The 25,192-nt window shown below is 39.7% G+C and overlaps 1 protein-coding gene across 6 annotated transcripts in view; it reads right to left on the reverse strand.

The window, feature by feature from the left end:
- OSBPL1A (oxysterol binding protein like 1A) overlaps nucleotides 1-25,192 on the reverse strand; it is a 229,517-nt gene that overhangs the window by 18,116 nt on the left and 186,209 nt on the right. For all 6 annotated transcript variants that reach the window (XM_045065459.1, XM_045065460.1, XM_045065461.1 and 3 more), the window contains one exon: nucleotides 13,528-13,603. In XM_045065459.1, the coding sequence (XP_044921394.1) occupies nucleotides 13,528-13,603 (76 nt within the window). The remainder of the gene's footprint in view (nucleotides 1-13,527; nucleotides 13,604-25,192) is intronic.

Genomic DNA, 25,192 nt, shown 5'->3' on the forward strand with positions numbered 1-25,192 from the left:
CAGAATAGACAGACATGTAGCAGCTCAATCTGATTAAACAGTAGGTTTCTATTTCTGGGGAGACCAGGGAGAATAAGAATCTAGAAAGAGATAAGAAAAGAAGGCTGCAATATGTGTACTTTGAGATCTTAACTCCAGAACTGCACTGTTGTACCCAGGTCAGAAAACTGGGACTACCAGATTTTATCTTATTGCAATGGCTCAGGCTCTCTTCCTTCTCTGAAAAAAATACCTTCCCTGGTTATTTTCTTTAATAAAACAAGACAAAACAAAACACTAATAGAGGAACAGGTAACTCTAGGTATAAAATTTAACAAGAAGGAAATAAAAACATGAAAATGCTCCTTCCCCCAGAGACAAAGCAGATCAACAGTATGGGATGCACTGCTATGTACTTAACACAGCGATACAATAAAAGTAGGGAACATCAATATCTGCATTTAACAATGGACAGACCATCCAGATAGACAATCAAAAGAAAAACAATGGACTTAAATACTATGTTAAACCAGACAGATCCCAGAGACTTATACAGAACATTCACTTTACTGGATAGTAGCAAAATATACATTCTTTTCAAAGGCTCATGGAACATTCTCCAGGGCAGATTATACACTAGGTACAAAATAAGTCTCAGTAAATTTAAGAAGATTCAGACAACATCAAGCAACTTTTCTCATCAAAAGAGTATGATATTAGAGATGAACTACAAGAGAGACATCTGGGTGACTCAGTTGGTTAAGCATCTGCCTTCAGCTCAGGTCATGATCCTGGGGTCGTGGGATTGAACCCAGCATCAGGCTACTTGCTCAGCAGGGAACCTGCTTCTCCCTCTGCCTGCTTCTTCCCCTCTTTGTGCTCTGACAAATAAATAAGTAAAATCTTAAAAAAAAAAAAAAGAAATAAAAGAAATGAACAAGAAAATGGAAAATGGAAAAATATATGGAAAATATACAAATGGAATGGAATACAAATACAATGGAAAAATATACAAATACGTGAGATATAAAACACATTACAGAACAAATGGGTCAAAGAAGAATTAAAAGGGAAAAAAATCAATAAATATCTTGAGTGAGACAAATGAAAATGGAAATACAATATGCCAAAACTTGTGGGATGCAGCAGAAGCAATTCTGAGAGGGAATTTCATAGCAATAAATGCCTACATTAAGAAACAAGAAAGATCTCACATAAAAAGCCTAAGCTTATACTTCAAGGAACTAGAAAAAGACAAACGCCCAAAGTTACTGGAAGAAAGGACATAACAAAGATCAGAAGGGAAATGAAAGAAATAGAGACTAAAAAGATAATAGAAAGGATCAATGAAACTAAGAGCTGGTTCTTTTGAAAAGATAAGTAGACAAACCTTTAATTAGACTCATCAAGAAAAAAGAGAAAAGACTCAAAAATTATAAATGGAGAGACATTACAACTGATACCATAAAAATACAGAGAATCATATAGGCAAAACGGGTGAAGGAGAGTGGGAGACAGAGGCTTCCAGTTATGGAATGGGTAAGTCACGAGGGTAAAAGGTAAAACAAAGGCAATATATCAATGTAATAGCACCATGAGAGATCGTAGCTACATTTGCAGTGAGCATAGCATAATATAGACTTGCTGGATCATTATGTTGTACACCTAAAACCAATGCAACACTGTGTATCAACTATAGTTCAATTAAAAAAAAAATACATGGAAGGATGCCTGGGTGGCTCAGTCAGTTAAGCATCTAACTCTTGATTTCGGCTCAGGTTATGATTTCAGGGTCCTGAGACTGGGCCCCGCTCTGGGCTCCACACTTAGTCTGGAGTCTGCTTGAGATTCTCTCTCTACCTCTTCCTCTGCAACTCACCTCTACTTGTGCTCTTTCCTAAAATCAATCAGTCAATCTGTGAACCCCCACCCCCACACACGCGGAAAAATAAAAAACTACTATGAGCAATTACATGCCAACACAAATGAGAAAACCTAAAAGAAATTGATAAATTCCTAGAAATATGTAATCTATGAAGACTGAATCACAAATTAAGAGAAAATCTGAACAAATTATCTGTAAGGACATTGAAGCATAACCAAAAGCCTGCCAACAAACAAAAATCCAGGACCCCATGACTTCATTGGTAAATCCTGCCAGACTGTACTTCCCAAACTCTTTTAAAAAAACTGAGGAAACACTTCCAAACACATTTCATGAAGGCAGCATTATCCCAATACCAAAACCAGAGAAAGACACCACAATCAAAAGAAAATCGTAGAGCAGTATCTCTTATGAGATGCAAAAGACTTCAACAAAATATTAGCAAACCAAATGCAAAAATACATTAAAGGATCATATAGCATGATCATGTGTGATTTATTCCTGGGATGCAGGATGGTTCAACACCAAAAATTAGTGTGATACACCATATTAACAAAATCAATGATTAAGATCGTATGATCATCTCAATAGATGCAAACACTGCATGTGACAAAATTCCATATCCTTTCATGATAAAAACTCTCAACCAAGTGGGTAGAGAGGGACTATACCCCAAAATAATAAAAGCCATTTACGACAAGCCCATAGCTAACATCTTGCTTCCTAGGTAAACAGAATACAACAAAGAGCCCAGAAATAAATCCACACATATATGGATTCATTTTTGACAAAGGAGTCAAGAATATACAACGGAGAATAATTTCCTCAATACATGATGCTAGGAAAACTGGACAGCCACAGGCAAAAGAATGACACTAGATGACTATCCTACACCCTTCAAAAGAGTCAGCTCAAAATGGATTGAAGACTTTAATATAAGAACTGACACCATAAAACTAGATGAAAATATAAGGGGTAAACTTGTCATGAGTCTCACGATTTTTTTTTTTTAATCTGACATCAAAAGCAAAAGTAACAAAAGCAAAAACAAAAAACTGGGACTGTATCAAATGGAGAAACTTCTGCACAGCAAAGAAAATTATCACCAACATGAAATGGCAACCTACAGAATGGGAGAAAATATTTATAAATCATGTACCTGATAAGAGGGTAGTATCCAAGATATATATATATATATATATATATATATATATAATCTTCCAACTCAATAGAAAAAAGATGACGTTCAAATGGCCCATAGATAGAAGAAAGGTGCCCAATATGACTACTCATCAGGGAAATGCAAATCAAAACTACAGTGACACACCACATGACATCTGTTTTACGTCTATAAAAGAGATGAATGGCTGGCAATGATGCAGAGAAAAGGGATCTCTCATGCACTACTGATGAGAGTGTAAAGTGGTACAGACACTATGGAAAGCATAGTGGAGATTCAAGAACTTAAAAATAGAACTGCCATATGACCCAGCAATTCCACTTCTGGGTATTTACCCAAAGAAATGAAAACACTAACTTGAAAAGACATCTGCACCCCCATGAGCAGTATTTATAATAGCAAATATGGAAACAACTGAAGTGTCCAGCAAAAGATAAATGGATCGAGAAAATGTGATTATTGTGGTCAAGAAAACCACACACACGCACACGCACACACACAGAGGAATATTATTTGGCCTTACAAAAGAAGACAATCTTGCCATTTGTGATAACACAGATGAACCTGGAGGTATGCTAAGTGAAATAAGTCAGAAAGAAAGACAACTCCGTAGTATCACTGATATGTGGAAAACAAAACAACAAAAACAAAATAAAAATATGAAAAAGGCTAAAACGCAGAAACACAGTAGGGAGGTGGTTGCCAGGGGCTGTGGGTAGGAAGTCTCGGGAAAGATTGGTAAAACAGTACAATCGTACAGTTATAAGATGAATAAGATCTGAAGGTCTAATATATAACATAGCAACTATAGTTGATTAACCCTGTTTTGCATAAACAAAATTTGGTAAGAGTAGAGAATTTAAATGTTCTCACAGGAAAAAAAGTACTGAGGTGACTCGCGTGTTAATTAACTCAAGGGGATCCTTTCACAATGTATATACCATATCCAATCACCTTGATGTATACTTTCAATATCTTGCAATTTTGTCAGCTACCTCTCAAAGAAAATCTCTTCTCCAGCAAACTTACAGTACAGAATATGCATTAGAAATTAATTTTTTTCAGCAGATCTTTGAATCTTATTTAGCGTCTACCAGGTGCCAGACACTGTTTTAGGCACTGGGTTCAAAGACCTGGCAGGGCCAACCCCGCCCTGAAATGCCCTGCTCTCATCCCTCAACTCTCGTACATCCTACCCGTATTTCAAGGCCCAGCCCAAGTCTCTCCCCTTCAACCATTCTAGGGCTCATTGATTTCTCGCTTCCTCCAGCTCCCGGAGGACCAGACCCTCCATCTCACCATTTAGCTCTTGATTGCGTGGGAGACGTCCTGCTGCTGTGTCTGCTCGTCTTGCTAACTCTGCAGTAATACAGTTCCTGGGGGGAGGAGAGCGCCTCAGACGCCGCACCCTGCCGGAGCCCCTACCCCACACGCTGCTCTGCAGTCCCCGTGCCCACCGACCTCATGCCTAGTCAGGCGTTTATCACAATGTGCTAGGCTTTCCTGACTCCTTCACTGGGATACAAGCTCCTTGAAGTCAAACCCTCTTTTTAAGGATGCACAACAGTTCACATGGCAAAACGTAAGAAAAGGGAGGTTACAAAGCAACATGTTCACCAGTAGGTTTTATAGACCTAGAAATAAATGCCAGAGGGTCACAGCACCAACTAGTTAACAGCTGTTACCTCGAGGAGTGGGCAGTACAGGGGATCTGAATTACTTCTTTATGCTTTTCTGTGTTCTCTAAGTTTCCTACAATGGACACGCATTGCTCTTTTAATCAGCAGTCAAGCAGGAAATTTATTTCAAAGTCTAATACTTTCAGCCTGGCAAAAGGAAGCGAACAAGCTTGCGCCGTGGCAACTGGGACCGCCTTACAACACACACACTGACCTGCCAGTCACAAAATGCACAAGAGAGAAACGAGATCTAAGCAGCAGAAGGGAAAAAGAGCAACAAAATCTGCTCAGGTTAGTCCAGTCCTAAGTGGCGACACTAAAGTGGTTTGAAGAGTGAGTCCTGAACAGAAAGCAGCATGGTGCCTGCAGGGGGGTTGGGGAGCTACAGGTGACACTGGTATGAAGTGTCCCTTCTGGAAAGGCTGGCTGGTTGGTGGGGACAGCTGCACAAAAGAGTGAAGGCACGAACTCCACTCAGAATGCTCAGAAATGGTTAAGATGGTACATTTTATGAATGGGCTCTGAGATCAAAGGCCCCTTGCTACCTCATGCTTGTGTCACCCCGATTAAGTCCCTCACCTCTCCCCAGATAGGCACTTCATTGTGTGCCTCACAGGGCTTGTAAAGGTTAATTCCTATATGACACTTAGAAGAGCAGCAGGTGTAATAGCAATAAACGTTAGCTATTATCATTAAGAACACATGTGAGGACACCAGGTCCTCTTCCAAGATGCACAGGGGCAAGGGGGCCACAAAGAGTAGGATACTTCGCCCTGTCACCTGGGACACTGAGCTGTAGAAAAGCTACTCAGAAGGCAGTATGGCTTCCAAGTTTTGTTTTGTTTTGTTTTTTAAAGGTTTTATTTATTTTAGAAATAGTGCAAGTGAGCAGGGGGAAGGACAGAAGGAAAGGGAGAGACTCTTAAGCTGACTCCATGACCAGAGCAGAGTCCCACACAGGGCTTGATCTCACAACCCTGAGATCACGATCTGAGCCGAAATCAAGAGTCAGAGGCTTAGCCGACTGAGCCACCCAGGTGTATCCCGTCTTCTGAGTCCTGGTTTTCGAGGGGGAGGGAGTGAAGGAGAGGACACCTCCCGGAGCTCCAGCCAGGACGGACGGCTGCAGTCCTGTGGGAAGGCTCTGCTGGCTGCTGCTCCATCCAGTCACCAAGAAGACAGGGTTCACCAGGGGGACGACTCGAGCCCTCTCCTTCGACAGTGTGTGACCCACACCGTGCTGTTCGTGCTCTCTACGTTTCACTCTATCATGTACAACAGCAGGGTGAGACTTCATTACAGGAAGGAAGAACTTTATTGCTAAGCTGGATTCTCCATGTTTTTTTAAACCCCTAACAGCGCTAGAAGGACAAAATACTCCCTGAGGCAGATGTGTTCGAGGCGACAGCCTGTTTGCCTGTGCCGCGTTACAGAAGATCAGATGAGAATCCTGGCCTAGGGGCTTAATCTTTCATCTCGAAAGCAACACTAGGTGCGCTGCATCTCTTCACATATATCCTCCCAGGGAAAATACCCAGGCAAGGATGCGATGGGCAAGGGCCTGCTGGCCGCTGGCGGCTCAACACAGCTGGCCGGGCTTCACAGGAATTAGCGAACAAGTGAGAGAAGGCGAGCTACAGACCGGAGACCGAGGCACAAGGGACATGGTTTATCATCAATTCAATGGGTGGATTATTTTCAATCATTTGAAAAGCTCCTAAAATTCTTAAATAAGCTTCTTTAAATCCAGTGTTGCAATCCAGAATGACTTCAGCACCTTCTTCCTACTTCTTTTAATAACTCAGAATGTATGCATTTAAGGACCCAAAAAGGGCCAACATCTGGGCCCAGCTAACAGAGGAGGAGTACGAAGGAAAGAAAAAGACCCTGGAGAACATATACACATAAATCCAGTCCAAGATAATACCCTCACACCCTCAGAAGAGTATAAAAAGCTATTTTAAAATATAGCAATGGATGTATAACTTTATTGGTTCTACTAGTCAAATTATTTTAAGGTAACCTTACATTAATTTTAATTGTTAAAATCTACAGTTCCCTAGATATGTAATAAAAAATTCAAGTGACGCAAACTGTATTTTGTTCTGTCTTGGAAATTTTTACTTCCCATATAATAGTCTGGTATTGGACCCTCTCAATACTGTATACAACTAATTAGTACTGTGTAGATTCCAACAATAGGAAAAGAAACAACACACAATATGAGGGTCAAGTTTCAGGAAGAAACATTAGCTGGACTACTTTTATCACTGGGAGTATCAGTGAGCTGGAAAAATTAAGTATTTATGCCAGGCAGTTCCACCCTGTGACCCAGCTAAAAACAAAGTTTAAATTTATCCATGCAAATTAATAGCAACCAATGATGAAACTGAAGAAATTCTTAATTGCAATTTCTCATCAGCTGACAAACTGAGAATTAAAAAAAAAAAAAAAAAAAGAGGGAGAGAGAAGGAGACTTCATCACTTAAGCACTACTTAAACAGCCTGAAGGCAAGGCCAAGTTTGATTCCAACTAAAATGGAAAACATTATATGTACATAAAGTCTAACACTGTAACAACCAAATGTGCAAATATTTAAGACCTGGGTTACCCAGAGAAACTTAATTTAGGTCTTAGGCTAAATCTGTCTGCTCATTTGTCCAGGTGGCCAGCTTGCAGGCAGAGTCCTCACCCAGGAGTGTGACCCGAGCATTAAGTGAGTTTCTAGACTCTTCAGTGATGGTCAAGTGCTAGTTGCAGTCCTGGCTCTGTTCCTTGGATGTGCCTTCTGCAAGACGAAGCTGGCACTGGATCTTTCCTTCACAACCCCCCACCCCCGACCTCCCATAGCTACAAAGGATATAAAAATTCACTTTGGAGGGTCAAAGGTCTCTTTCACATCTGCTGCTGCTCAGTCCCCTCCCTCTATAAGATTTCTTCCATCTACTAGTTATCTTGCATGAGAGGTTCTTGCTGTCTGAATACCACCGATTAGCCCAAAGCAGTCACACGAAGAACCCACAAGAGAGTTCCCTTGGGACTATCTGGATGAGTGGTCTGGAAAAAGCCTGCTGCCCTCATACCTTCCACTGCTGCTTACAGCACTGTTCCTCAACCCTCACAGACCAGGCCAAGGGGAATGCAACAGGGGAACAAGTGGAAGATAACACAGCCAGAAATGAAGGAACTATGGGGCAGGAAACAGATGTATCTTTGTGTATGAACTGAACCACACTCTGTGGACCTTGGTGCAAACCAATGGTAAAAACAAAGAAAAAGACCAGGAAAGCTATGAGGAGAAAGACAAACAGAAAGATATTCCTTTCCCATTCTTCCCGTCTAGTAGCAGTCCTTGCAGACTTGGATGGACAGCCACTATGCAGGAACGTGGAAGGATGACAGACGCACTGGCTGAAGCTGGAACTGATCTCTGTCTTCACGCTGTGTATTCCCTAGAGGTGAAGTCACAGAGACTCTCCCTTAGCCACATGGGCCACATGCTTAAAGGAAGCCCATTTCCAGGTGCTCAGCCTCCATAGGCACCCTTACCTTACCAGTGGCAGGCTCAAGCAGATGCCTGCACTGGATGTCATGCTGTTTCTCTTTTTCCACTTCCCCTTTCCAAACTACCCTTCTGCGATGAGGGGTGGGGGAGGACCCCTCCCACCACCCTGAATCACAGTATAGGATTCTTGCCCTGCAGGGCGCCAAAGGAAGGTGAGGGTTAGAAGTACAGTACTGGGGTCAGGGAAGCCACTTTTAACGGAGGCCCCATTAGTCTGAATTTGGGCTCCATGACTTTTTTCTGTTTCAGTTAAGGCAAAGACCTGACATCAGAAATGGGGCCTTCTAGCCATTTCTCCCATATTGGGGTATTCTGACTTCAGATCATTGCAAAATGAGGTGGTAAAGATGCCAGGTTTTGTTTAACTGCTTTGCTGTTTCTGATCCAGGTCTCTCAAGGCAGTGTTAACAATGCACCAGTTGCGGCAATGCTCCAGATTGTATCCAGGTCTGTATTGATCTTAGATTTAGAATTCAAGAGTAGGACAGCTGTCGCAGTGACATATACTAACATATTTATTTATCTGACCCCCAAAATAACATCACATTCCTGACAGCTGACCTGGGCTGTGTCCGAGCGGAGTCTGGCTCCGTGGCCATGTGGCAGGCCCTCACATCGAGCAAACGAGCTGAATCTATGGCTTTGAGGGAAAGCTTCTTCTTTACAGCTCATGCTAAGATGGAAGTTATTATATTGACACAGATGTTTCAGTGAAAAATATTTCCATGTTTTCAGCCCCTTCACACTGCTGCAAAGTGTATGTGAGTGAGAGGAAAGAGCTATGTGAAGCAAAATTACCGGCCCTGAGAAAGCTGCTCTGGCTACTTTTCCCAAAGACCAAGACACCTAAGGATGTCAGTGGAAATAACAAGATGTTTCATAAGTTAAAGTTTTCCAAATTTTTGTTTGTAGTGCCACTGAAGACGTCCTAATTGAGTTGTCAACTTACAGATCATAAAAAAAATATTTTTGATAATACATTGCTATCTGAATTTTGGTACACAGTTGGGAAAGGGTCAAAGAACTGAAGGATATTGCTAGATGCTCAAAAAAAAAAAAAAAAAACCCCACCAAACTCCTACTCCCATCTGTCTATTAATATGAGCAAGGTTTCTTAATCCTTAAATCTATTAAAAAATAATAATCATTACTGAAAATCCTCTTACAAAAAATCTAACAATAGGAGACATTCTCTGATATCTAAACCCAACTGAAAAAATTTCATTTTATGAGTAACATTTTATCTTCTATATTAATATTTTCATAAATTTGGCAATGCCTGTTATTTAGATCACTCATTTATTAATACTTGGAAGAATAACTTGATGCAGAGAAACTTTCATTATTAATATGGGATATATGCTAACAAATTTTTATTTTTGTATGTACTTTTATGATAGCAAAGTATGATAGAGTAATGAATAAAATACCTTCAAAGATAAAAAAATTAAGAATAATATTCCATAAGAAATATGGAATGGAAATATGAATTAAAGGAGCAAATGGAACTATAATATAAACTTTTCAACTCTTAAGGAATAGCTTGCTCTTGCATTCAAGCCTCTATGGTATTTGATTCTACTAGACAATATTTAAAAGAGTGATGTATCATTTTTAAAGGTCAGTTTTTATAAATACATCAGGACTTTTTCATCTCTGATAATAATCCAAATATTAAAATTCTAGGACTCCAGGACATTTAACAAACACATGGTTGGCACCCGCAAAGCCATGAGCACAGATCCCTACTCCACTTTTGCACCTATATACCCCACTTGCCTCACCCTGGTGCCAGCCCTGGTTCCAAAAGTCACTAAGTGTGAACACCGTGACCTAACTTCTGGGTGAGTCCCACTGAGGAACCCTAAAGGGAGGGGAAAGAAGAGGAGGAAGAAAACAAGGAAAGCACAAGGCAATAGGATTATGAGATTAGAACCCTCCAACAAAAGGACAATGGGAATAAGGAAGTAAGACTTCAAACTAACCAGTATCAGAACTGATTCTGAGCTGGGAACCAAGTATCAGTTATGTAAAGTATTCATTTCATGTAGTCTAATCCAGCAGCTGGTAACATAATCCTGTCCAAAACAGACTGGAAGAATAAGGAAGGAGGTCAATTAGTTTGGAAATCTAAGTCTCTATGTTCTTTTCAGAAAGAAGCAAAGCAGACTGTGTGCGTCTCTGGAAGTGGAGGACGGGGTCAAAGCGACCTGGGCTGGGGAAGGGGCTACAGGGCATGGCGGTCCAGGATGGTAAAGGTCTGGAGAAGATACTCTGACCTTCTTCCTGATGAAGACAAATTATACCTAGACAATACCTAACAGATAAGCATCTCTCACGAGTTCATAAAAGCCAGGTATTTTTGTTTTTTTGTTTTAAAGTTTTTAATTTTTATATAATCTCTACACCCAAAGTGGGGCCTGAACTCACAATCCGAGATCAAAGTTGCATGCTCCACCAACTGAGCCAGCCTGGTGCCCTGAAACCATGTCCTGTGAATAACGACACTATACTACCATAAGGGGCATTCTTTTTTAAAAAGTTGGGACTGGACCCTAGTTCAGCGTAGAAATGTGGATGTTCACACTCTCTACTCTCATCTGGTATGCTCCTCAATTTACATAGATATCCTGAAACACTCTGGTTTGACACCAAATATCCTCTGCTACTTTTAAGACTTATTGTTATAAAACTGAGAAACTGGGACTGTGAAGCTTTGGGGAAGAGCTGGCTGAAAGAAATATGCATGGTCTTTGTAACTGAGATTTACCCACAGAGTAAGGAACTAAAGTGAATGGATTAAGTGTAACAATCACAGAAATGCAATTGCAGGATTAAAAAAAAAAAAAGTCTTCATTTTGACTTCAGTGCAATAAAGTCTCTATTGAGTTTATAAAATAATCGTTCTTAGAGGAACATTTATTAATGTGGATTGAAAGGAAATTAGCATTTGGAAGTGCTGTTCTTTGGGCACTGTCATAGGATCCCCCTCTCACAGGCAATAGAAACAATCAAAAGGTGTTAATTGTTGGCCAACAATAGATTTAAAGTACTGTGTATCTTGAAAGAGAAGTGCAAATATCATTGCTAGACTAAATTTTTTTTAAAGGTTTTATTTATTTATTTGACAGACAGAGATCACACGTAGGCAGAGAGGCAGGCAGAGAGAGAGGAGGAAGCAGCCTCCCCACCGAGCAGAGAGCCCAATGTGGGGCTCGATCCCAGGACCCCGGGATCATGACCTGAGCGGAAGGCAGTCATGACTCAGTCAGACTGAGCCACCCAGTCCCTCCTAGACTGAATTTTTAAAAGTAATTTTTCATATTGACTCCTCCAACATCAGCCTCCTTCTATCTTCCAAAAGAAAATAGTCCATTAAAAAAAATGTAAACTGTATTTTCCAAGATGTCCAAAAAGACTCAACCACCATACCCAAGGTTTGCATACAAATTCTGTTGACCAAATAAGTCTTTGACAGATGTGGCACCCATTCTACAGGGAGGGTTTCATCCATTAGAGACTGTGTAATCAATACAGTGAGCTGGAATCAGCATTAATTTAATGTAACGGGAAATATGATGACTATTTTTATGATGAATATTCCTTTTGTGAACCTGGTTTTTAAACACACACCTATATGCCTATTTGTATACTAAATCATAATGGTAAATATGTTTATTAAGGGTTTGAGAAATAATGACTCTATAGAATACAAATATTAATTTTTTGTCTGGAAAATTTCAGATCCAAAGACAGTAGTATGTGTAACATCTTACTTGAGAATATATACATTTGGTTTGTCCTGATGAATCTTAATATAATCAAAATAGGATTAGAGGAAGGTGCTCTGATTCTCAAATGGGATTAACTGCTGCTAATAATATTGAGCATTATGCTAAACCAGGGACTGCCTAGATAATTTACATAAGTTATGTTATTTATCTCTCAACACACCTAGTAGGTACAAATTAGTCTCCTGACTTTACACAGGAGGCAACCCCATCAGGAGTGGTAAGGTGGCTTCCCCGGATCTCAGACAGGAAGCAGCAAGGCTGGGATAAATCCCATTATCCGGCTGTAGAGCTTAGCTGAATTACTCTCTACGTAGCAAAATCAGAAAATACTTGTTTAAAATGAATGTTTCTGGGATTAGCTCCTTGGAAGTCACATTTGGAAAGCCTCAGATCAGAGGACCCCATGCAGAGAACAGGGACCTTAGAAAAATGCCCAAGCAGGCACATCAAAAGCTGCAAGGATTTCAAGCACCAGAATGAAAACAAAGTGAATATACTTCTTGGTGCAGGGAAAATTCTTGGAGGACTCCCAGAATGCACATTAAATTTGCAAAATTACAAAAAGGAATGTCCAGGTAGATTCCCTAGCAGCTTAGGACTTGTGTGTTTTAAAGTTTTTATCATTCTAGTTGGTCAAAGGTCGTGCTGGAAGAATTAAGATAATTTTACTCAGAATTCCAGCCTAACTGAGGTCAGGATGGTTCTGTGAACCACTGTTTTAAAGAGAATCTAAGGATTTATGGAATAGTAAATTTTGCCATCTGCCGCTCTCCCCGCAAATCAAATCAACCTGCACAGCTAAGGAGAGACACTCCAAGTATCTAATACATCACACTTAAAATTCAAAGTACAAATCAATGAGCTCATGCAAAGAAGTGTGCATGGAATTACTACCTTCTACATGTTGGCGAATCTGTGCTCTCTGAGAGAATTTCTGGGTAATTTTATAGGGAAATAGAAATGTTGTATTACAACAGGAAAAGAGCATTTTCTTTTTTTTTTTTTTTAGAGTGAAAACTCCCATTAAAATCCTACTGCAATGGGGGCGCCTGGGTGGCTCAGTGGGTTAAGCCGCTGCCTTCGGCTCAGGTCATGATCTCAGGGTCCTGGGATCGAGTCCCACATCGGGCTCTCTGCTCAGCAGGGAGCCTGCTTCCCTCTCTCTCTCTCTGCCTGCCTCTCCATCTACTTGTGATTTCTCTCTGTCAAATAAATAAATAAAATCTAAAAAAAAAAAAATTGTTAAAATCCTACTGCAATGGCATAAAGAGTGGTTCAAATTCTGTCAGGCAGACCTAAGACTTTTTCCAATTTCTGATTCTCACATTTCCATAAACTTTGTTGTACATCACATTTATGCCAACATGAAGATTCCCTTCCAAAGGATATGCAGGGAAACCTATATCTACTTGATGTTATATTATAAAATTGAGAGTTCATTTACCATTCCAATACATTTTCTCAGGATGCTCCAGATGCTGAAGTCATTTCTGGAAAACATAGGAGAAGGCAAGCTTGTTCTGAAAAGGAAAAGAAAAATAAACGGTTAATTTTAGTGCCATTGGCACTAGGAAGGAAAAGCTATTGTCATTAATATGAACATCACAGGCACATGGGTATAGATGCTGTAAAAATGTGGTTGGTTATGGACAGATGGGGTCCATCTGGGGTTGTAGCCCTGATCACTGTTATGCTGGTCCTTGTGAAGTGTCACAGCAGATCCACTGGCCCTGTCCTCAGTGTTATTCTGATCCTGGTGATCCCAGCTCCTCCCACTGGGTGTCCAGCTGTGTGCACCCCCTCAGAGGTCCGTGTTCCTTCCGTGCGCTGGCACACTGAAGATAACTGTCGTTGGGTTCACGACACACCTACCCTATCTTGATACTTCATATATTATTTTACTCTAGCTGCTAAACAATGTAAACAATATGCCATCACAGGGCTTAGTTTAAGGTTTTTAAGAAATTAAGTGGAAAAAAGCAAATGAACTACAAAGCCAAAGCCAAATTTAGGCCTGGCATTATACATTAGTACTTCCCCAAAGATGTTGACATCGAACAAAATTTAGCATATACAGAAGGAGCATTTTCCAAGCCCCTGCATGGGTTTGGAGGCAAAGAGAAGGATGGTGGATGTCCAAGGCAAAGGGTCTGTGGCCTGGTTAGGAACCTGTCAGGGTCGCAGGCATCCTGAAGTTGGGCCTGGCTGGCCAGAACCGCCCCACTTTCACAAATCACAATGACAGCACTACCAAGGGGAGCAGGGAGAGGTGCCCAGACCAACTTTCTGAAACGCTGTTAAGATAGTACATTCTTTCTGGTTATCTTACCTTATGGCAAGGGATGCTGGCTTAGCAGTTGCCATTTAAAACATACCTCTGTAACTAAGAATACTAAAGAAAATAGTAAGCAAAATAGTTACCTTCTAAAGAATAATTATTCTGTAAACTAAATTAATTTGAATTGTAGAAGTTAATATAATTTTAAAATAAATAATATTTTTAAATCCTCCAGGGTAAAATTCTTCTGCTAATCTTTTTCTTTTTTAGAAACACACACTGCTCATTTGGCAGATCTGTCATTGAACCAGTCTGCTGGATAAGTAGCCACAGATGGTATTTAAATCACATTCTCCACAATCCAGGACTGTGAATCCCTGTGACATGAACACAGGAACCAAGGGACAGATTCCCTGCCATTATGTACCATTCACATGTACAATGCTGTTTTACAGATGTGTATTTGGCCCCTGAATAACACGGGGTTTGAACTGCACCAGTCCATTTGTATGTGGGTTTTTATATACAGCACAGTACTGTAAATGTATTTTCTCTTCCTTATGATTTTCTAAATAACATTTTGTTTTAGCTCACTGTATTGTAAGATATTATACATAATATGTATAACACACAAAATATGTGTTAATTGATGGTTTTATGTTATCGGTAAGGCTTCCTGGCAATAGTAGGTTGTTAGGAGTTAAGTTTTTGAGAGGTCAAAAATTACACATGGGTTTTTGACTCCCTGGGAGGTATAGTGCTCAGGGGTCAACCATATTTTCTAGCCTTTGGCTATGAAAAAGTCAGCCAGAAATGGAAGAGATGCTAAAATCTTTGTGAAGATGGAATGAGGGCCTATAATTCCTCCCAACCAATGGTTACGTTGAGTGTACAGGTATGTATTACTATTTGATTAAAGGCAAGAAGAATAAGAAATATTCTGGAAGCAAGAAGATAAAAGACATCCAAGGCTTTTTTTTTTTTTTTTTTTTTTTAATTTTCAATTTTGAAATCATTACAGGACCTCCAGCCAAGAATCCCACCTGGGAATATTCCGCATTCATTTTACCCACGTATCTCCCTATGATGTTTTAGGAAACTGCAGTAGTTCCTCATTCACCTGGAGGTCAGGTTATCTGCAATGTTATCTATTCTAGAGCACAACCAGAAAGCAGAGGTAAAACGGATTGCAGGAACAGGCCATCACAAAGCCCAGGTATTTTTCTAGTGTAAAACACATAGAAGCAAACTCCTTCAGATCACATCCTGTGCAATATGCTGATCAAAGGCAGCAAGAGAAACACTGGCCTTCAGGACAAGTACACAATGTGGAAGTTGTAGCACAGTAAAAGACCTCAGGGTTGTTGACTGTAATCTGAGTCAAGAGCACAATGAGGCTGCCAAAAAGGCAGGTGCAATCTCAGACTGCCAAAAGAACAGTAGCTAGAACATTCCTAAGGACAACTCTGCAATGATCTGACCAGAGCCAGGATTCAGCTCCATGTGCCACTTTTAAAAGGAACCTTAACACTTCCACTCAGGAAGAATTATCAGCGGCTAGGCAAAGGTGTCCGGAAAACATTTCTTACAAGCAATGGATGAAGGCAAAGTGCATTCCAGAGAAACAAAAGATACCGGAGGTCTGGGAAACAGTATCTTTTCCCATGAAAACATGGGAAACCCTCGGAAACATGACCGAGGTCTTGCGGTTTTAGAGGAAAGGGCCAAGAGAAAGAGAGGCCCCACACCCCACCCTCCCAACAAGAGCCTTCAATATGCACCTTTGACCGCTTCAGTATTCTTCACAGCACTGATCAAAACGTGCCCTATCACTGTAGGCTCCTGAGTATTAACTGCATCCCCCAAAATGTTATGCACACTCCCAGAGAACTCATGTTTCATCCACTGCTTATCCCTGTTGCCTAACAAAAAGGAGTTTAAGTAATTGTTGAATGAACTCTAGAATGTGTAAGGCCTGTTAGCATGCATTAGCTTTTTCATAAAGAACTTGGTTTTGGGCGCCTGGGTGGCTCAGTGGGTTAAGGCCTCTGCTTTCCGCTAGGGTAGTTATCTCCCAGGGTACTGGATCAAGCCCCGCCTCAGGCTTTCGGCTCAGCAGGGAGCCTGCATCTTCCCGCCCTCCCGTGCCCCCGCACCATGCCCCCCCACCACGTGTGATCTCTGTCAAATAAAAAAATTTGTCGAATAAATAAAATCTTAATAAATTAAAAAAAAAATCTTTAAGGGGCACCTGGGTGGCTCAGTGGGTTAAGCCACTGCCTTCGGCTCAGGTCATGATCTCAGGGTCCTGGGATCGAGTCCCGTATCGGGCTCTCTGCTCAGCGGGGAGCCTGCATCCCCATCTCCCTCTTTCTGCCTCTCTGCCTACTTGTGATCTGTCTGTCAAATAAATTTAAAATAAATAAATAAATAAATAAAATCTTAAAAAAAAAAAAAAAAAGAAGAAGTACTTGGTTTAATCTATACTACACAAACGAGGACTAGAACCACTGGTGGAAGTTAAAGGATGCTGATATAAAAGTCTGACAGTTATAATACAGAATACAAAAATGATAAAGAAGAGATTCTTATTAGGTAAAGGTTTCAAACAGAGGCTGAATGATCCCCTTCTGTCATGGCTCAAAAAGGGCCATGCACTGGGTGGGAAGCTGATTTAGAAGAGCTAGGCCAGGGATGTCACTAAACATCCTCTAGGGAACAAGATGAACGCCCACACAAAGAGTTATCAGCTTTAAATATTAGTGGGGCCAAAGTTGAAAAACCTCCCACAGAAATATGAAAGCTTCATATACAAGTTTCAATTTTGCAGGGCTACATTAAAAAAGATAAATTCATTTTCATAATAAATTTTATTTGGGAGTGATGTCAGTATTATGGTGCTGTGAGTCATTCCTCTTCTGTTCCCTCTGTTTTACAACTAACTGGACGTACATACCCCGGAAGGGGGAAAAGCAACAACAACAACAAAATGACACAGTGCCTCTGCACTGCGTTGGTACCAGGATGCCCAAGAAATGCCTCCATCTGTGTTCCCTAAAGTGGGTGGACCAGACTGTGGAAGAGGCGGGGGAGCGGGCAGCGGTGGCCAGGGATGGCAGCGAAGGCAGCGGCTGGGCCTGCAGTGAGCCAGCACAACCTTTCTGGCAGAGGAGGCAGAGGGGGAAGGCAGCGAGTGGGGGGTGGTCTGCCTGACAACAGGCGCTGCAGCTGGAGGGACCAGGTTCCCTACGAAAAGACCCCAGTGGCTGGAGGGAGGGAAGGACTGGGAAGTAGGCAGACAAAGAGAACTGAAGGAAAGCATCTCCTCCTCTATGCCCCAAGAGGCAAGAGGCAAAAGGCTGACCCACAAACCTCTGGAACCCTTCCCACTTGAAGATCCCCCCACCTGGCCATTGGTACACCCAAAGCCCCAAGTGCTAAGTACATACCTCCCCCCATTTTGCCACTCCTATGCTTTTTTCATGCTCCCAACCCTTAGCAGGAAGTCAGTGCTGGGAACAAAAATCAAAAAGTTGTGCTATAGCCCCATCTTCTGGAAAACAAAAGGAAAACCCCCCATCTACCAACCTGTTGAACTGTTAGAATCAAAGTAAACAAAGCCTTGGCTAAATAAAAAGTGTTCACGACTTCAAATGTGGAGGTGGGGGCATGTCTCATCAAACACCATGAAAAATCACTAGAATATGGTATCATAAAACATAATTCCAGCAATGGAACCCAAAGATAGGGAATATTACAATCTAACTGGTAATTTAAAATAGCAGCTATGATGAAATTCAAAGAACTTTAAGAAAACTCCAAATGGCAATATGGTGATCACAGGAATAAAATTAACAAATCTAAGTGCTTTATCAGAGAGACTGAAATTCTAAAATAGAAATAAACAAATTCTGGAGCTGAAGAACTCAATAAATGGGATGAAAAATGCATTAGAATGTGCTGGAAATGCAGCTGATCATATGGAAGAGAGGATTAGCAAGGTTGAGAACAGAAATATAGAAATGATTCAGGTGGAAGAGACAGAAGAATTAAAAAAAGTGAAAATAACCTATGAGAACTATCTGACTCCATCAGAAATGCCAATAAGAGAATAATGGGTATCTTAGAAGGGAAGAGAAAGAAGGAAGCAGAGAGTGCATTTAAATAACAGGTGAGAACTTCCCAAACCTGAGGAAGCAACTGGATATATAAGTCCATGGAGCTAACAGAACACCTTTTTGTCCTCAAAAGGACCTTCTCCAAGATACATTATATTAACCTTGTCAAAAGTCAGTAATAGGGGTACCTGGATGGTTCAATCAGTTGGGTGTCTGACTTTGGCTCAGGTCATGATCCCAAAGTCCTGGGATTGAGCCCTGCATCTGGCTCCCTGCTCCATAGAGAGCCTGCTTCTCCCTCCCCATCTGCCTGCCAGAAAGTCTCCCTGCTTGTACGAGTCTGCACTCACTCACTCTCTGTCAAATCAATCTACCTATCTTCAGAAAAAAAAAGTCAATAATAAAGAGGGAATTTTAAAGCCACCCGAGGAAAATAATATACGGTAACCTACAAAGGTCCACCAGTAGTAGGCTATTAGCAGATTTCTCAGCAGAAACTCTATAGGCCAGGAGAGAGATGAATGACATATTGAAAATACTGAAAGATAACAACTGCCAGCTAAGAATACTCTACCTGGCAAAGCTATCTTTCAGATATGAAGGAGAAACAAAGGCTTTCTCTAACAAACAAAAGCTAAAGGAGTTCACCACTACTAGACCTGCCTTAACAGAAGTATTGGAGGGAACTCTTCAAGCTAAGAAACGAAAAGACGAAAGTACGCAAAATTCCATCTAATTAACCAGGCAAGTAATAATGGTATAACTCCTTTACTATAACTTTTTTTTTTTTTTAGAATACTATATTAAACTCGCATTAGAGCATAAAGGAAAAGAGCATTGAAAGTAACTATAGGTACTATAACTTGGTAACAAAATCATAGCATAAAAAGAGATAATTTACCTTTATCTTTTCTGTAAGTTGTACCAAAACATCTACTTCTTTCATTTGTACCATTCCTTCAATATATTTGGTACCGCCCCCCAAAAATTAGATAATTTGTAACAGCAAAGGATAAAACCTTTGTGGTGAATGAAGACAGAGTGCTATCAGCAGAAAAAGGACTACTTTGTGAGATGTTTTAAGTAAACCTCATGGTTATCATGAAGCAAAAATCTAGAGCTGAGGCACAAAACATAAAAAAGGGGGAGACTGAGCAAATCACTATGGAAAACCACAAATTTACAAAGGTAGAAACAAGAAAAAAGAAACAATGGAGAGATAAAATAACCAAAAGGCCACGATAAAATGGCAGTAGTTAGTCCTCACATAACAATCATCACCTTGAATGTAAATGGACTGAACTCACCAATCAAAAGGCAAAGTAACAGGGTGGATTAAAAAAAACAAGAGCCAGGCATTGGGTGGCTCACTTGGTTAAGTGTCCAGCTCTTGGTCTGGCTCAGGTAATGATCTCCAGTCCTGAGATCAAGCCCCACAACAGCTCTGCACTCTAAACTGGGTTGGGTGGGTTGGGGTGGATCTGAGATTCTCTCTGCCCCTCCCTGCAACCCCTCAAGTCCCAGCTCGTGTACATGCTCTATTTTATATTATATATCTATAAATAAAATATATGTTATCATATATTTTCTATTATATACATCTTTATTTATAAATATATATATATTTTTTCTATTATATATCTTTACTTATAAAAAAACAAATCTTAAAACACACAACACACACACACACAAGAGCCAACTATGTGCTGCTTAATAGGAGCTCTAAAGACATTCATAAGCTCAACATGAAAGAATGGATGACAATACTGCAAGCCAAAAAAGAAAAAAAAAGTTTGGTGTAACCATACTCATATTAGGCAACACAGATTTCAAGCCAGAAAGGGTACAAAGAAGGTCATTATATAAATGATAAGGGGTGTGTCAATATATCAAGAAGATATTACAATCATAAATATATACAGTCTTGACAACAGAGCACTGAACATATATTAAACAACTCCTAATAGATCTTTCGGGGGACACCTGGGTGGCTCAGTTGGTAAGCGTCTGCCTTTAGCTCAGGTCATGATTTCAGGGTTCGGGGACTGAGTCCTATGTCCGGCTTCCTTGCTGGGCAGGGAGTCTGCTTCTTCCCTTCCCTCTGCCCCTCTCCCTGCTTGTGCGTGCTTGCTCTCTCTTGCAAAAATAAATAATTAAAAAAAAAAATAGATCTTAAGGAAGAAACTGAAAATGATACAGCAACTGTAGAGGAAGTCAGTACCCAGTATGAGCGATGGATAGATTGTCCAATGAAAGATAAAATCACATCGCACCTTAGGATAGATGGAATTAACAGACATACAGAACCTGCTATCCAAAAGCAGCAGAATACACATTCTTTACAAGTGCACCTGGAACATTCTCCAGGATAGATATATGACAGGTCACAAATCTTAGCAAATTCAAGAAGATGGAAGTCACACCGGGTATCTTATCTGATCACAATGCATGAAATAGTAATCAGTGAGAAGAAGTGAGTAGATATAAAAATATGTGGAAACTAAACATTCTTCTAAACAACAAATGGGTTAAAAAAGAAACTAAAAGGAAATAAAAAAATTATCTTGAAACTAATCAGATGAAAACACAACAGATCAAGTATTGTGGGAGGCAACATAGCAGTTCTGAGAGGAATGGCAATAAAGGCATTATGTTAATAAATTAGATCTCAAATAAACAACCTAACTTTACACCTCAAGGAACCAGAAAAAGAAAAAATTAAGCCTGAAGTTAGCAGAGGAAGGAAATAATGAGGATCAAACTATAAATAAATAAAATAGCAGAAAAACAATACAAAGGAAAAATGAAACAAGGATCTGGTTCTTCGAAAATATAAACAAAATCGGCAAACCTTTAGCTAGACTAAGAAAAACCCTCCAAATTAGAAATGAAAAAAAAAAAAAGACATTACAACGGATACTATAAAAATACATTGAATCATAACAGACTACTATGAACAATTATATACCAACAAATTATATAACATAGAAGAAATAGATACATTTCTAGAACACATAACCTATCAACACTGTGAATCAAGAATACAAAATCTGAACAGACCAATAAGGAGCAAAGAAATTGAACAAGTAATTAGAAAAACTTCCAACACAGAAAACTCCCAGACCAGACAGCTTCACTGAATAATCTACCAACATTTAAAGAATTAGCACCAACCTTCCTCAACCTCAGGAAGGTATCGAGGAGGAAGGAATACTTCTAAACTCGTTCTGTGAAGCTAGCATTACTATGATACTAAAACCAGATAAGGACACCATAGGAAAACTATCAATCAATATCCCTATGTATACAGATGTGAAAATTCTTAACAAAATATTAGCAAACTTAACTGAAGAACACATTAAAAGACTACACACCATGTCCAAGTTAGATTTATCCCTGGGATGTGAGTATAGCTCAACATACACAGATTAATAAATGTAAAAGATAACATCAATAAAATGAAAAATAAAAATCACAGGACCATCTTGGTAGATGCAGGAAAAGCATTTGACAAAATTAATCTTTTCATGATCTCCTTAACAGATTGGATATGGAAGGAACATACCTCAACATAATAAAGGCATATTTGACAAACTCAAAACTAACATTATACTTCATGGAAAGGAAACTGAAAACGTTTCCTCTAAGATCAAGAACAAGGCAAGTATGCCTACTCTCACCACTCAGATCTAATACAATACTGGAAGTCTTAGCTGGAGAAATTTAGCGAAGCAAAGAAATAAAAGGCATCCATTACGATGGTGTGAAAGTGATATGCATTCAGTAGAGACCACATTTCAAATTTTGGTTTTAGATCTCCTCCCGGGCTAAGCACATGATGATACTCTCTCATGACGCCATGCAGTGGCAGCTGCAGCCCCCAGTCAGCCTCACAACTACAAGGGTAAACAATCAATACACTCAGAACCACTCTGCACCCATTCAAATATTTGGTTCAATAAATTACAGGAAATATTCAACACTTTTTATAAAACAGGCTTAGTATTAGATGGTTTTGCCTAACTGTACGCTGATATAAAGATGGACTAGGCTAAGCTGTGATGTTGGGTAGGTTAGGTGTATTAAATGCATTTTTGACTTACGACATTTTCAACTTAATGATGGATTTATCGGGATGTAACCCCATTGCAAACTGAGAAAGATCAGTATAGAAAACACCAAAGAATCAATACACACACACACACACACACACACACACACACACACACAACTGTTGGAACTAATCAATAATTTCAGTAAAGTGGCAAAATCAACAGACAGAAATCAATTACACTACTTTACACTAATGATGAAGCAACTGAAAAAGATAAAACCATCCTATTCACAATAACATCAAAAATAATAAAATACTTAAGAACCTTAACCAAGGATGTGAAAATTCCATACAATGAAAACTACAAAACTTTGCTGAAAGAAATCAAAGTCACAAATGGCAAGACATCCATGTTCATAGATGAGGAGACTACTGTTAATATGTCCATACTACCCAACGTAATCTACAGATTCAATGTAATCCACATCAAAATATCGAAGACATTCTTCACAGAAATAGAAGAAACAATCCTAAAATTTGTGTGGAACCATAAAAGATCCTGGATAGTCAAGGTAATACTAAGAAAAAAGAACAAACCTGGCGGTATCATACTTCTGGATTTCAAACTAGATTATAAAGCCATAGTAATAAAAAACAGTATGGTAGTGGCACAAAAATAGACACGTGGATCAATGGAATAGAACAGAAAGGCTGGGGCACCTGGGTGGTTCGGTCAGTTAAGTGTCTGCCTTCAGCTCAGGTCATGATCCCAGAGTTCTGAGACTGAGCCCCACATTAGGCTCACTGCTTGGCAGGGAGGCCTGCTTCTCCCTCTCTCTCTGACTGCCACTCCCCCTGCTTTTGCTCTCTGTCAAATAAATAAATAATTAAATAAAATCATAAACAAAACAGAAAGCCATATGTGACAAACTCAAGCTGATATTAACACAGCTACCACAGCTAACACATATCTAAAAATACGGGGCGCCTGGGTGGCTCAGTGGGTTAAGCCGCTGCCTTCAGCTCAGGTCATGATCTCAGAGTCCTGGGATCGAGTCCCACATCGGGCTCTCTGCTCGGCAGTGAGCCTGCTTCCTCCTCCCTCTCTCTCTCTCTGCCTGCCTGCCTCTCTGCCTACTTGTGATCTCTCTGTGTCAAATAAATAAATAAAATCTTTAAAAAAAAAAAAAAAAAAAAAAAAAAAAAAAAAAAAAAAAAAAAAAAAAAAAAAAAATAAAAATAGATACATCGACCAATGGAACAGAATAGAAAGAATAGAAAGTTAAACCCTAGCATATCTGGTCAACTACTATTCAACAGGAAAGCCAAGAACACTCAATGGAGAAAGGAGTCTCTTCAACAAATGGTGCTAAGAAAAACTGGACACACACATGCAGAACAGTGCAACTGGACACCAATCTCACATCACTCATAAAAATTAACTAGAAATGGATCAAATGCTTCAACCTAAGAGATGGTACCATAACTCCTAGAAGAAAATATGGGAAAAAAGCTCATCAGTATTGGTCTTGGCAATGATTTTGGAGGCGGGATGTCAAAAGCACAAACAATAAAAGAAAAAAGCAACAAATGGGACCAGTATCAAACTCAAAAGCTTTGGAGAGCAAAAAAAAAAAAAAAAAAAAAAAAAACCAACAAAATGAATAAAGAACCTACAAAGGAAAAATTCTGCAAATTACATATTAGATAAGGAGATAATGTCCACAAAATATAAAGAACTCAGTCAACTTAGTAACAAAAAATAGGTTGCCTGGTGGCTCAGTAGATTAAGCCTCTGCCTTTGATGTAGGTCATGATCTCAAGGTCCTGGGATGGAGTCCCGCATTGGGCTCTCTGCTCAGCAGGGAGCCTGCTTCCTCCTCTCTCTCTCTCTGCCTGCCTCTCTGCCTACTTGTGATCTCTGTCAAATAAATAAATTTTTTTTAAAAAGTAACAAAAAATAATCCAATTAAAAAATAGGAAGAACTAAATATATGTTCCTCCAAATCAAAATGAGGAGACAAATGAAAAGATGCTCAACATCACTAATCATCAGGGAAATGCAAATCAAAGCCACAATGAGCTATCATCTCACACTTGTTAGAATGGCTATCATCAAGAAAAAAAAGACAACAGGAGCTGGTAGAACGTGGTGAAAAAAGAACCCTTATACATTGTTGGCGGGAACAAACATTGGTCCAACCACTATGGAAAACAACGAAGCTCCTCAAAAAAGAAAAAATAGATCTACGATACGATCTAGCAATTCCACTTTTGGGTATATAACCAAAGGAAATGTAAACAGGATTTTGATAAGATACATGAACTCCCATGTTTACTACAGTTTTATTTATAAGAGCCAACATGTAGAAACAACCCAAATGTCCATCAATGGACGAATGGATAAAAAAAAAGATGTGGTTCATATACACAATGGAGGAATAGTCACAAGAAAAGATATTTTTCTAATTTGCAACACAGATGGACTTTAAATAGTTGATACTAAGTGAGATAAGTCAGAGAAAGACAAGTACTGGATGGTATGACTTATATACAGAATCTAAAACCACTAAACCTATAACAAAGAAAGTAAAGTGGTGGTTACTAGGGACTGGGGGGATAAAAGTGATGGTACTTAAGGTACGAAACTGCAATGAGT

Source organism: Mustela putorius, unplaced genomic scaffold (assembly GCF_011764305.1).
Source record: "Mustela putorius furo isolate JIRA1106 unplaced genomic scaffold, ASM1176430v1.1 tig00003858_pilon_pilon_pilon, whole genome shotgun sequence".
Taxonomy (NCBI): domain Eukaryota; kingdom Metazoa; phylum Chordata; class Mammalia; order Carnivora; family Mustelidae; genus Mustela; species Mustela putorius.